Source organism: Oncorhynchus nerka, linkage group LG15 (genome assembly GCF_034236695.1).
Source record: "Oncorhynchus nerka isolate Pitt River linkage group LG15, Oner_Uvic_2.0, whole genome shotgun sequence".
Lineage (NCBI taxonomy): Eukaryota > Metazoa > Chordata > Actinopteri > Salmoniformes > Salmonidae > Oncorhynchus > Oncorhynchus nerka.
The window spans coordinates 30528851-30543589 of NC_088410.1; the positions used below are offsets into that span (position 1 = coordinate 30528851).

General features: G+C 43.9%; 1 protein-coding gene across 5 annotated transcripts in view; it reads left to right on the top strand.

Annotated features, from left to right (window-relative positions):
- LOC115142427 (SH3 and PX domain-containing protein 2A-like) overlaps positions 1–14739 on the top strand; it is a 118013-nt gene that overhangs the window by 6771 nt on the left and 96503 nt on the right. For all 5 annotated transcript variants that reach the window (XM_065001497.1, XM_065001501.1, XM_065001498.1 and 2 more), the window contains exon 2: positions 3945–4025. In XM_065001497.1, the coding sequence (XP_064857569.1) occupies positions 3945–4025 (81 nt within the window). The remainder of the gene's footprint in view (positions 1–3944; positions 4026–14739) is intronic.

Sequence of the window (14739 nt, forward strand, 5' to 3'; positions counted from 1 at the left end):
CCAGCCAGTACAGGTTTACGACTAGATTGCCAAGAGTGAAGGAAATGTTTAATGGTGTTAAATCTGGGTTCTCTGTGTACTGTAAGTACAAATCAAATACATTTTTATTTGTCACATGCACCGAATACAACAGGTGTAGTAGACCTTACAGTGAAATACTTCCTACAAGCCCTTAACCAACAATGCAGTTTTAAGAAAAATATAATATAAATATAACAATAGCGAGGCTATATACAGGGGTACCGGTTAGTCAAGGGAATTGAGGTAATATGTACATGTAAGTAGAGTTATTCAAGTGACTATGCATAGATAATAACAGAGAGTGGCAGCAGCATAAAAGTTGGGGGCATTGCAAATAGTCTGGGTAGGCATTTGATTAGATGTTCAGGAGTCTTATGGCTTGGGGGAAGAAGCTGTTTTAGAATCCTCTTGGACCCAGACTTGGCGCTCCGGTACCTCTTGCCGTGTGGTAGCAGAGAGGACAGTCTATGACTAGGGTGGCTGGGGTCTTTGACTATTTTAGGGCCTTCCTCTGACACCGCCTGGTATAGAGGTCCTGGATGGCAGGAAGCTTGGGCCCAGTGATGTACTGGACCGTACACGCACTACCCTCTGTGGTGCCTTGGTCGAATGCCGAGCAGTTGCCATACCAGGTGGTGATGCAACCCGTCAGGATGCTCTCGATGGTGCAGTTGGTTTTGTCGTGCCCTCTTCATGACTGCCTTGGTGTGCTTGGACCATGTTAGTTTGTTGGTGATGTGGACACCAAGGAACTAGAGTGTAGTAGAATAGGGGGTGTTATGCAGTAAAGGTCATGTATAAACTTATTTATAAATATATATTAAATATGATATTATCTACATTGTCTCTTCTGTTTTCTGTTTTGAAATTGCAACATTGTTTGATTTGCCCAGACATACTATTGAAGAATTTCTAACCGTATGGCAAGGCCGGGATTTTATCTTGATTTGAACGGTGCGGCAACACTTGACTACCCACCATCTGGGATTCCATCAGCACACCTTCTGTTGCTGGGAAGACAACTCACTCTTATAACACTGTGTTGTTCAAATGTGTTAAACCTGTGTAACATTAGAAAACAAATCTAACTCCCTCTAACTGACAACTAGGAAGTAACTTTATGTGTGTGTGTGTGTTTGGTCCCCTAAAATAATGATTCAGAGTGTTTTGGCTGTGTGGACCATCAGGTGCTCACGACTAGCTGTACTTGAACCATGAGTCAATCTGCAACGCATCTACATGCTATTTTAAAGCATTGCTGGAATTTTTTATCCTCATCTGAGAGTCGATTGGAAAAAAAAACTTTTCAAGCTGTCAAACAGCACTATTCTCCACAGTCAATCCTATGTCAATCCAGAAATATAATTGAGGTGACACCTACAGTGTAGGTTTGTTTTGCTTTCAGGTAGTGATGGGCTGTACTAGGCTGTTAACTCACATTCAATCCCATTCACTCCCTGAGGGACGACAGTCTATTTTAGGTTGGGACGAGGGCATTAGGTTTAAGCTTGATATTTTGGGCGTGGGTTGTGTGGTGTGGATAGACTAGTTCTGTTTTTCATTGTGGTTCCTATGAGGATAGATCCATCTGTTCTGCTGGTTGGGATGGGATCGTTTTAACTAAGTTCTCCCTCCCTCCCTCTGTTGGCACATCCCAGAGAGGTTTTGCTCCACGGTCAAATTAAGCGGCCAAGTGGCATCGGGTGGTGGAGGAAGGAGGATGGCAACATGCCGGTCAGGTCAAAAGCATTTATAGAACAACACACCCACTCTCTGAAAGTCAGGGCAAGCCCACACACACTTGCTTGAGGCGTACACATGCACGCACACACACACACACATACACACACACATACACACACACATATACACACACATACACACTTCTGGGGTGTTAGGCACACACACCATGCAGCATGCAGCTCTTCCAGACCCTCCAATGGAAATGGTGTCAGATAAAGTCCATATCTATGTGGATTGCTATGCACTAACACTTTCTTCATTCATCTAACCTCCCTTAGTTTTGGCTTTCCGTTTTGATTCATTACGTAGTTTCTTGTTCGGCCTTGAGCTGTAAAAAATATGGTTTAATGTTTGGTGATGTATAGTGTTTCTGGTAAAGGATAGCCTACTTCACTGAAGGTGGAACACAACATGTGAGGTCCTTACAGAATAACTTGTCTGTCTGACTACAGACTCTGTAAATTCACCAACCCTCCAGTGCCACTGACTCTGGCAGCAGCAATACAAATCAAGCCAAGCCTTTGAAAGGGTTAAGTCCTATGGAGTCACTAACACCTCATTAGCTAGCATAGCATAGCATGACAGACTTCAAGTAGACATCGCCATAGGAGTCGCTAACAGGTCATTAGCATAACATAACAGTGGCTTTGATTTTAGCATAACATTTCCATGGGAGTGAAAAGGCTAGTGCTGGAGCCGCTACTCGCTAACACAATACAAATCAAACCAAGCCGTTGACACTAACCCTATGGAGTCACTATCACGTCATTAGCTTAGCATTAGCATGACATACTTCCAGTGGCTTGGATGTTAGCGTAACATTTCCATGGGTGAGAATTGTGAAAACACTCACGTTGGAAGCTAGCCAGCAATAGCTGGTGTCATTCCAGCAGCAACAAGGCCTTTTAACACAGAGCTTTGTTCTTGGGAGAGTATTTTGTTTCAAGTGGCTGATTCTCTTACACCAGGTCTCTTTTGTTTGGGGCTAATTCTTCTAAGGCTAGCTGTTATGACTGTTCTTGGCAGGTTGCTGCAGGGACCAGTGTGTAAGATGTATTAGGATGAGGGTTCGCTTTGCTAGTAGGCCAGGGGATTAGGGAAACACCTGTGTCTGACATCACAAGGGGAACTTGATTTTCAATGGCCAACATATCATGAGGTGATTTTCATCTCTAGGCATAGTGAAGATGGCTATATTTCCTGAGGTGAATTGTTTCTATATTGACAAGTCGACGACATTTAGTTCTCAAAGTGCAACCATAGGCCAACACAGTGCTGTAGCTTCATTTAGCCTATTTGGTTGGCTGACAAAATCTTATTTGATTGTCAATTATTTGACAATGGCTGTTTTTGATCGCAATCTTTGCCTTGATTTTGAGTAAACGCCAGATGTGAACATGTTTGACATGCTTTATGATTATGAAGTATATGGAATCTCTATGATCTTAAAACAAATTGTGTGTTTTTGTAGCAGAGATTGGGCTGAGAACAGTGAAGCCAAAGGGCCAATGGTTTAGGTTTGGGACTTAACCTCAATGTCCCCAGTACTATAGCATATTAGAACTGTGAAAGGCTATGTTCAGTAGCAGTTAGCCTTGATTTTAACAGTCAAGTTTTAACGTTATGTTTGTTGCTTGCTATTTTGTGACTTCAAATAGCCATTTCACCGGATATCCTACTGTACATTGGCACAACACTTCCTCTGTATAGATATCCATCATAAACTCGAGTTCCAACCCATTCAACCGTCCTGACTGACCTCTCTTATGGGAATTTTCCAGACTCCTTGAAATCTTTCCTATGTTCCCCTATGCAAGATTGAAGCCGGAGATGATATCTGTATCAATTACATTACCAACCCTCCGGGTCTGGAACATAACGGTTGGTTTCTACACGTCATCTATCATATAAATATAGTTACTGGAAGGAACAAAGAGCCTTAGACAAAGCCCCATCCACTTGAATGGGAATGGCTGTTGTAATTGTAACTCGTGGCTGGGGCAGGAAGTGCAGAGGTTCAATGGGTGGAGAAGGTGAATGAGATCGCCATGATGTTCACCCGCTATTACACCTTGACAGATATATGTTCGTGTCATTGACCTTTGAAGTGCAGGGGTTGTTGCCTTGGGATGCCGTGTGTCGGGTCCACTGTGTTAACCATGTGCTTCCTCTCGTTGCAGGTGTATCTCATCAATGTCACATACTCTGACAACACCTCCCACATAATCTACAGGAGATACAGCAAATTCTTTGACCTTCAGGTAATGTTGACTCTCTCCTGTCCTCGCCTATGCTCTTCAGTGGATATATGTATTTCTATCCAAACATCTGGTGTTATTGAGACAGAATCATAGCAGATCAGAACGTTTTTTGCTATGCTTTCACTGTCCCTTTTTTGAGATTATACTCCGAGCGTTGTGAGGGATTATTCTGTAAAAACATGTCTGCACTGCTATTCTCCACACATGGTTGAGTCAATGAATCAATGTGAGTTTTAGTAATTGGTTTGGGAGTGGGGGAGAGGTATGGTCGGTATCTCTTGTAGCCTCAGAGACGCAGTAGTGCTACAACACGTACACACACACACACACACACACACACACACACACACACACACACACACACACACACACACACACACACACACACACACACTCATCTCTGCCTTGGCCCCAAAACGTCAAGGAGCTGACAGGCTGTTATATAGTAATTTAATGTACTGTAGCATGTTTTATAGCGGCCTGCCGAGGGACTCTCAGGTGATGTGTGTGTGTGTGTGTGTGGTGACTATTGGAGTGTTTCACATATAAGCTTACATGACTCTTATGTTTAACATGCCAAAACTACCCTTCAGTTTAGACCTGTATTTTCTTTGGAATGGGAGCTGGGATGCTGCAGTAAAAACCCTGCAGGTTGAGGAGATTGTGTGTGTGTGTGTGTGTGTGTGTACATACACTCTCTACACCCCTGCTCTTTGCAAGCTGATAGGCAGAGTAGCAGCATAGGTCTTGGGATCTCCCGGTCATTCTGGTCAATATGAAAGAGCCATACATAGAGAAAGACTTGGGTTGATCTCAATAGACTTAGTGTGCAGCCTGACAGGAAATGATGTTTCAATCAGGGGAGGAAGGTTCCTACCCTCAAAGGTCCCATTGATAACCAGTGGGTGCAATGGAAAATAGCCTCCCCCTTGGAAGTGATTACTCCCAATGTGTAATAAAGCAAGGGTAGAATAATAAACATGGTTGACTGAGGAAGTTTGTATCTTGGTTCCTCTGCTGAAATGTAGACTATGAGGAGATATAGGTGAGCACACACACGCACGCACGCACGCACGCACGCACACACACACACACACACACACACACACACACACACACACACACACACACACACACACACACATGAGGGGTTCAAATTGCTGCTTGGGAGCTAATGGCCTCTAATGGGTTGTGGATGGTTTCACACAGAACCACTCAGTCACCAAAAGAAAGATTGATTTTGTTAGCTTTTCTGATTGAGAGGGCAGAGGTCCTCAGACTAGGTGGAGAGTCCAAACGTCCCCTAGACTAAGTCTATAGTTTATTGTGTTGTCAAAGAAAGCAGCATTCACAACCAAATGCATTTATTTATTTATTCAACCTTTATTTAGGCAGGTTTGTCTCACTGACATACAAGGTTTTGCGAGAGAGACCTGTTAAAACCTTGATATAGGCTAGTAATGACTAGTTTTCAGTCTAGCACATATGGCTATGCAACTGTTAATATAGCTGGCTTTGAGGATCTCTTAATGTCGTTGATCGACACAAGAGTAGGTCAAGTTGCCCCTAACCACTAGTCCAGGGTCAGATGTTTCTCTAAATCCTCCTGAAGGTTAGATGTTTGGGTTATGATACTCTGATCCTAGATCCACAGACGATGCAATCTCAACCACACTGCACACTGCCCTAACCCACCTGGACAAGAGGAATACCTATGTGAGAATGCTGTTCATCGACTACAGCTCGGCATTCAACACCATAGTACCCTCCAAGCTCGTCATCAAGCTCGAGACCCTGGGTCTCGACCCCGCCCTGTGCAACTGGGTACTGGACTTCCTGACGGGCCGCCCCCAGGTGGTGAGGGTAGGCAACAACATCTCCTCCCCGCTGATCCTCAACACGGGGGCCCCACAAGGGTGCGTTCTGAGCCCTCTCCTGTACTCCCTGTTCACCCACGACTGCGTGGCCACGCACGCCTCCAACTCAATCATCAAGTTTGCGGACGACACAACAGTGGTAGGCTTGATTACCAACAACGACGAGACGGCCTACAGGGAGGAGGTGAGGGCCCTCGGAGTGTGGTGTCAGGAAAATAACCTCACACTCAACGTCAACAAAACTAAGGAGATGATTGTGGACTTCAGGAAACAGCAGAGGGAACACCCCCTATCCACATCGATGGAACAGTAGTGGAGAGGGTAGCAAGTTTTAAGTTCCTCGGCATACACATCACAGACAAACTGAATTGGTCCACTCACACTGACAGCGTCGTGAAGAAGGCGCAGCAGCGCCTCTTCAACCTCAGGAGGCTGAAGAAATTCGGCTTGTCACCAAAAGCACTCACAAACTTCTACAGATGCACAATCGAGAGCATCCTGGCGGGCTGTATCACCGCCTGGTACGGCAACTGCTCCGCCCTCAACCGTAAGGCTCTCCAGAGGGTAGTGAGGTCTGCACAACGCATCACCGGGGGCAAACTACCTGCCCTCCAGGACACCTACACCACCCGATGTTACAGGAAGGCCATAAAGATCATCAAGGACATCAACCACCCGAACCACTGCCTGTTCACCCCGCTATCATCCAGAAGGCGAGGTCAGTACAGGTGCATCAAAGCTGGGACTGAGAGACTGAAAAACAGCTTCTATCTCAAGGCTATCAGACTGTTAAACAGCCACCATTGAGTGGCTGCTGCCAACACACTGTCATTGACACTGACCCAACTCCAGCCACTTTAATAATGGGAATTGATGGGAAATGATGTAAATATATCACTAGCCACTTTAAACAATGCTACCTTATATAATGTTACTTACCCTACATTATTCATCTCATATGCATACGTATATACTGTACTCTACATCATCGACTGCATCCTTATGTAATACATGTATCACTAGCCACTTTAACTATGCCACTTTGTTTACTTTGTCTACATACTCATCTCATATGTATATACTGTACTCGATACCATCTACTGTATGCTGCTCTGTACCATCACTCACTCATATATCCTTATGTACATATTCTTTATCCCCTTACACTGTGTATAAGACAGTAGTTTTAGAATTGTTAGTTAGATTACTTGTTGGTTATCACTGCATTGTCGGAACTAGAAGCACAAGCATTTCGCTACACTCGCATTAACATCTGCTAACCATGTGTATGTGACAAATAAAATTTGATTTGATTTGATTTGATAGATCTGTGGTTAATTAAGGGCAAAACTTCCACCTCAAATCTGAGACACACGGCTGTAGTCAGAGAGACTACCATTGGCAACAATAATTGGTCTTCTCTTAATACCCTCACACAAGGGGATGTGGTTAACTATTAACTAAGCCCTTATGACAGGAGAAAGGATATACACTGAAAACGTCTGTCTTTCATCTCTCCGTCTCTCTGTTTCACCCTGTTGTTTTCAGACAGACCTGGAGCCTCTCTTGTGTAAACATGTATCTGGTCCAAAGAGACCCCGCTGCTCCCAGCAGCCTTTGCAAACCCTGAATGGGCAGCACCTCTCTATATCCACAGGCAGAAGCTGCACAACTGTTATTCACAACAGCTGACATAATGGATTTAGAGGACGGGAGCTAGTTGACTTTGTCCCGATGGCTCAGATGGTTACAGTGTGGTGTGGAGAAGGCCAGCGTTGCGGGTTCAGTTCCAGCTCGGGCCACATGCACGGACTGTGTGCTCACTGTAAGTTGCTTTGGATGAATGTGCCCACCAAAATGAGGGTGGAGAGTTCCAAGCCGTGTAGGTAGACAAAGCACCAGAAGTAGTTAGCACTCTGTACACATGTAGAATATCCCATGACCTTTGACCTCTGACCTCTCTTGAAGGTTAAGGGTTTTGTGTATTGGTGACACAGGACCAGAGTGTAGCATAAATAAAGATATTTGGCCTCGGTTGAATGGGTAAGGTAATACAACCCTTAATTGCATTTAGAGTACACTGTAATGTGTTTTCTAACTCGGTGAGTTTATGAATGCATTAAGGCACTGGTAACAGGATATATATTAGTGCTAGTGGGTGCCCACTGTAGTCTTTGTGTGTGTGTTCCAGTGTGTGTGTGTGTTCCTGTGTGTGTGTGTGTGTGTGTGTGTGTGTGTGTGTGTGTGTGTGTGTGTGTGTGTGTGTGTGTGTGTTGCCAATGCAGAGAAGAAGCTATTAACTGGTGATAGAGAGACTATTCATTTCAAATGATACTAGAATCTCACAACAGGGAATCATCTCCTACTTCATCATTTGGATTATTTCCCCCCAATTTCTCAGCTTCAAGGAAAGGGTTGGTCTCTCTCTTTCTTTCTTTAATTATCTCTCCTCTCTCATCTCCTTTCTCTGTCTTTCTTTCTCTTTTATTTATCGATCTCTCTCAATTTAAGGGGTTTATTGCCATGGGAACCATATGTTTACATTGCCAAAGCAAGTGAAATAGATAATAAACAAAAGTGAAATAAACAATAAATTAACAATTAACATTACATTCACAAAAGTTCCAAAAGCATAAATACATTTCAAATGTCATATTACGTATATATACAGTGTTGCAACAATGTGCAAATAGTTAAAGTACAAAAGGGAAAATAAATCAACATAAATATGGGTTGTATTTACAATTGTGTTTGTTCTTCACTGGTTGCCCTTTTCTTGTGGAAATAGGTCACAAACATTGCTGCTGTGATGGCACACTGTGGAATTTCACCCAATAGATATGCAAGTTTATCACAATTAGATGTGTTTTTTAAATTATTTGTGGATCTGTGTAATCTGAGGGAAATATGTGTCTCTAATATGGTCATACATTGGGCAGGAGGTTAGGAAGTGCAGCTCAGTTTCCACCTCATTTTGTGGGCCGTGAGCACATAGCCTGTCTTCTCTTGAGAGCCATGTCTACCGTTCTCAATACCAAGGCACTGAGTCTGTACATAGTCAACCTTTCCTTCATTTTGGGTCAGTCACAGTTGGCAGGTATTCTGTCACTGTGTATTCTCTGTTTAGGCCCAAATCGCATTCTAGTTTGATCTGTTTTTTTTTGTTAATTCTTTCCAATGTGTCAAGTAATTATCTTTTTGTTTTCTCGTGATTTGGTTGGGTCTAATTGTGTTTCTGTGCTGGGGCTCTGTGGTGTCTGTTTGTGTTTGTGAACAGAGCCCCAGGACCAGCTTGCTTATGGGGGACTCTTCTTCAGGTTCATCTCTCTGTATGTGATGACTTTGTTGTGGAAGGTCTGGGAATCGCTTCCTTTTAGGTGGTTGTAGAATTTAACGTCTCTTTGTCTGGATTTTGATAATTAGTGGGTATCAGCCTAATTCTGCTCTGCATGCATTATTTGGTGTTTTACATTGTACACAGAGGATTTTTTGCAGAATTCTGCATGCAGAGTCTCAATTTGTGAAATCTTGGTTGGTGAGCGGACCCCAGACCTCACAACCATAAAGGCCAATGCGTTCTATAACTGTATTAAGTATTGTTAGCCAGATCCTAATTGGTGTGTCGAATTTTATGTTCCTTTTGATGGCATAGAAGGCCCTTCTCATTCACAGATTTGTGGAAGTTACCTCTCTCTCTCTCCTTCCTTATTTCTCTCTCTCTCTCTCTCTCTCTCTCTCTCTCTCTCTCTCCTTCCTTATTTCTCTCTCTCTCTCTCTATCTCTCTCTCTCCTTCCTTATTTCTCTCTCTCTCTCTCTCTCCTTCCTTATTTCTCTCTCTCTCTCTCCCTCTCTCTCTCCTTCCTTATTTCTCTCTCTCTCTCTCTCTCTCTCTCTCCTTCCTTATTTCTCTCTCTCTCTCTCTCCTTCCTTATTTCTCTCTCTCTCTCTCTCTCTCTCTCTCTCTCTCTCTCTCTCCTTCCTTATTTCTCTCTCTCTATCTCTCTCTCTCCTTCCTTATTTTTCTCTCTCTCTCTCTCTCTCTCTCTCTCTCTCTCTCTCTCTCTCTATCTCTCTCTCCTTCCTTATTTCTCTATCTCTCTCTCTCCTTCCTTATTTCTCCTCTCTCTCTCTCTCTCTCTCTCTCTCTCCTTCCTTATTTCTCTCTCTCTCTCTCTCTCTCTCTCTCTCTCTCTCTCTCTCTCTCTCTCTCTCTCCCTCTCTCTCTCTCTCTCTCTCTCTCTCCTTCTTTGTCTCTGTCTTGTCTCCATCATTCCTCTTCAGTAGTTCAGTTTGGGTTACGTGAGACCAGAGTTGAAAGATTGATTTTTCTCTCACTTCACCTGAGAAGTGGACAGGTCCTATCTAACAACAAGGCACGGGATGGAGAGAGAGGGGTGAGATTATGTGCAAGGAAATAAAGAAATGAAGAGGGACTGTTCTGGGGGAGAGTGTGAATGAAATGACACAATCAGTGCCAAGAGGAAGAATATACTTTTTTTTCAGAAAAAAATACACTCACTCCAACACTTTATACTTACCTCAGCTTGACTTGATATATTTAGTAAACACTTCTAACTACTTAATATGTAGTGTAAATAAGTGAAAATTGTACCTTCCATTGCTCTCAAACTTATTTCTGTACCTTCCCACATCCTGTTGATTACAAAACAACTCATCCGAGTCATTAGTACTAGTCAGGCACATGACTGGACCGTCCTGGCTTGTCTACAGTCATGTTAATATAGTGACTCTCTACTTATGTTCAAGTTATGACCAGTTAGTCGACTACTCTGTTTCCAGGTGTCTGAAAGGAAACCAGTTGGAACAGGAACTAAGTTTGCCCATGGGCACTGGGAAGGACAAAGACATTTATGGGAGCTTCTATTGCCTCTTATACCAGCTTTATAGTAATAGTGACACTGAAAACCCTTTTAATCCGACATATATCTTCAACATCTCAACGCTCGCAAGTTTTAGTTTAGGTTGTGATTTGTACGTGGAGTTTTTCCCAGTTAGGAAAAAAGTCCCTTCCCTACTGATGAGTAGCCCCTGTCATTTGAGGAGCCTCTGAGGGATCTGTGAATGGGCCTGTGTCCTTCAGTCTGGCACAAGGCGGGGTATTCTTTTTAAACCCTTTTTCTGAAGGAGGGAACTAACAGACTGACTGATGTTTTTATGAGTCTCTCCTCCGTTCTGTATTCCTCTCCACATCCCTCTCTTTCCTCTGTTCGCAAGTCTCTCTGACTGACCATGGCTTCTGACAGAATCTTTAGGTTTCGGGATGTTAATGCTACTGAAGTTTGAAAAATCTTTCTCAGTTGAATATTTGAGATTGTTTATTGATAAAAACATATGGATATTCACATATTTTGCTTTGCATTCCACTTACGTCGTCAAATTCCACTTGCATAGTTGATATATTTTATGCCCTTTGAAAAACATTCACAAAAGCCTACTGTGTAGCCAGGACCGAGGCAGCCCATATTCAATTCAACTCCGCTCAGTAAATTATACAGTATCCCTCTGCCAGAGCTTTCAAAACGAAGGTCGCCCAAAAGTAGAATCCCTTACCCTCGGACCGAGGACTGTTTGATTGAATCACATCTAGACCGCACAGCATTATTGATACGCCATCTCCAAGGATGGAACGGCGGAATGGCTTCAGTGCCCTCAGCCCCCTCGTTCCTCGCGGCCCTCTCGTCCTCGTGGGTGTTCTTTGGATGTTCTGTACTGTGCTGCTGCGCTAGGCAAGGCAAGGCTGGGCCATAAGGGTTCCCATTGTCTGGGGGTCAGGAATAAAGGACTACTTTATGAGCCCAGAGTGGAGAAAGAGGGAGGGAGGAAGGGAGAGAGAGAGAGAGACACATAGGGAGATAGAGCGAGATGGAGAGGGATCAAATCGAATTGTATTTGTCACATGCTTCGTAAACAGGGGCTGTAGGCTGACAGTGAAATGCTTACATACGGGTTCTTTTCCAACAATGTAGAGTTAAAGATTTTTAAAAAAGAAAAAAGGAAATAGAAACACTAAAAACACTGTGAATAACGAATAACAATAATGAGTAAAAAGAACAAATCAAATCTATTTTTTTTGGTCACATACACATGGTTAGTATATATTAATGTGAGTGTAGTGAAATGCTTGTGCTTCTGGTTCTGACAGTGCAGTAATGTCTAACAAGTAATATAATAATTCCCCAACAACTACCTAATACACATAAATCTAAAGGGATGGAATAAGAGTATGTACATATAATACATATATAAACATGACTATATACAGGGAGTACCAGAACCGAGTCACTGTGCAGGGGTACGAGGTAATTGAGGCAGCTACAGTTGAAGTCGGAAGTTTACATACACTTAGGTTGGAGTCATTAAAACTCGTTTTTCAACCACTCCACAAATGTCTTGTTAACAAACTATAGTTTTAGCAAGTTGGTTAGGACTTTGTCCATGACACAAGTCATTTTTCCAACAATTGTTTACAGACAGGTTATTTCACTTATAATTCACTGTATCACAATTCCAGTGGGTCAAAAGTTTACATACACTAAGTTGACTGTGCCTTTAAACAGCTTGGAAAATTCCAGAAAATGATGTCATGGCTTTAGAAGCTTCTGATAGGCTAATTTACATAATTTGAGTCAATTGGAGGTGTACCTGTGGATCTATGTCAAGGCCAACCTTCAAACTCAGTGCGTCTTTGCTTGACATCATGGGAAATTCAAAAGAAATCAGCCAAGACCTCAGAAAAAAACGAGAGACCTCCACAAGTCTGGTACATCCTTGAGAGCAATTTCCAAATGCCTGAAGGTACCACGTTCATCTGTACAAACAATAGTACGCAAGTACAAACACCATGGGACCACGAGGCCATCATACCCCTCAGGAAGGAGATGCATTCTGTCTCCTAGAGATGAACGTACTTTGGTGCGAAAAGTGCAAATCAATCCCAGAACAACAGCAAAGGACCCTGTGAAGATGCTGGAGGAAACAGATACAAAAGTATCTATATAGACGGTAAAACGAGTCCTATACCGACATAACCTGAAAGGCCACTCAGCAAGGAAGAAGCCACTGCTCCAAAACCACCATTAAAAATCTGGACTATGGTTTGAACTGCAAATGGGGACAAAGATCATACTTTTTGGAGAAATGTCCTCTGGTCTGATGAAACAAAAATAGAACTGTTTGGCCATAATAACCATCGTTATGTTTGGAGGAAAAATGGGAAAATTGCAAGCCGAAGAACACCATCCCAAACGTGAAGCACGGGGCTGGCAGCATCATGTTGTGGGGTGCTTTGCTGCAGGAGGGACTGGTGCACTTCACAAAATAGATGGCTTCATGAGGAAGGAAAATGATGTGGATATATTGACGCAACATCTCAAGACATTAGTTAAAGCTTGGTCGCAAATGGGTCTTCCAAATGGACAATGACCTCAAGCATACTTCCAAAGTTGTGGCAAAATGGTTTAAGGACAACAAAGTCAAGGTATTGGAGTGGCCATCACAAGCCCTGACCTCAATCCCATAGAAAATTTGTGGGCAGAACTGAAAAAGCATGTGTGAGCAAGGAGGCCTACAAACCTGACTCAGTTACACCAGCTCTGTATGTAAACTTCCGACTTCAACTGTAGATAGGGTTAAAGTGACCAGACAACAGGATAGATAATAGACAGTAGCAGCAGCAGCGTATGTGGTGAGTGTGAAAGTGTGTGTGTGTGCCGTCAGTATGCATCTGTGTGCATGTTATGTGTGTGTTGGAGTGTCAGTGTAAGTATGTGTGAGTGTGTGGGTAGAGTCCACTGTGTGTGCGTAGAGTCAGTGCAAGAGAGTTAGTGCAAAAACGGGTCAATACAGGTAGTGTGGGTTGCTATTTGATGAGCTATTTAGCAGTCTTGTTTAGAAGTCTTCTGGCCTGGGGGTAGGAGCTGTCGTGCCTTCTTCACAACTGTGTGGGTGTGTATGGACCCATGATAGATCCTTAGTGACGTGGACACAGAGGAACTTGAAGCTGTCAACCCGCTCCGCTACAGCCCCTTCGAAGTGGATGGGGGCGTGCTCGGCCCTCCGTTTCCTGCCGTCCACGACCAGCTCCTTTGTCTTGCTGACGTTGAGGGAGAGGTGGTTGTCCTGGCACCACACCGCCAGGTGTCTGCCCTCCTCCCTATAGGCTGCCTCATCGTCATCGCGTCGTCAGCAAACTTGATGATGGTGTTGGAGTCTTGCGCGACCACGATGGAGGAGAGAGACCCAGATTGGAGAGAGTGTTTTTCACCCGCGGGACAGGAAAGACACCTACACGTCAGACACAGGCACTATTCTTGTGCTTCGTGCTTAGCGCCGCTGGCGTACAATTGGGCACTTCACAGGGCAGACTGGCTCAGGTCTTCGCTCAGGTTGGGACGGAGGGGGAAATATGGAGCCGTTTCCCACAGCCTTGGCGCAAGGGATTAGGAGAGAGAGCTAAATTTAGGATGAATAAACGGAGTGCAGTCCGTTTGTGGGACGTTTCATCATGGCCCAAAGCTCACACTGTGGCTAAGCTGAGGAGTGACTAAGCTGTGGAGTGACTAAGCTGAGGCGTGACTAAGCTGAGGCGTGACTAAGCTGAGGCGTGACTAAGCTGAGGCGTGACTAAGCTGAGGCGTGACTAAACTGAGGAGTGACTAAGCTGAGGAGTGACTAAGCTGAGGAGTGGCTATGCTGTGGAGGGACTAAGCTGAGGAGTGACTAAGCTGAGGAGTGACTAAGCTGAGGAGTGACTAAGCTGAGGAGTGGCTAAGCTGAGGAGTGACTAAGCTGAGGCGTGGCTATGCTGTGGAGTGAC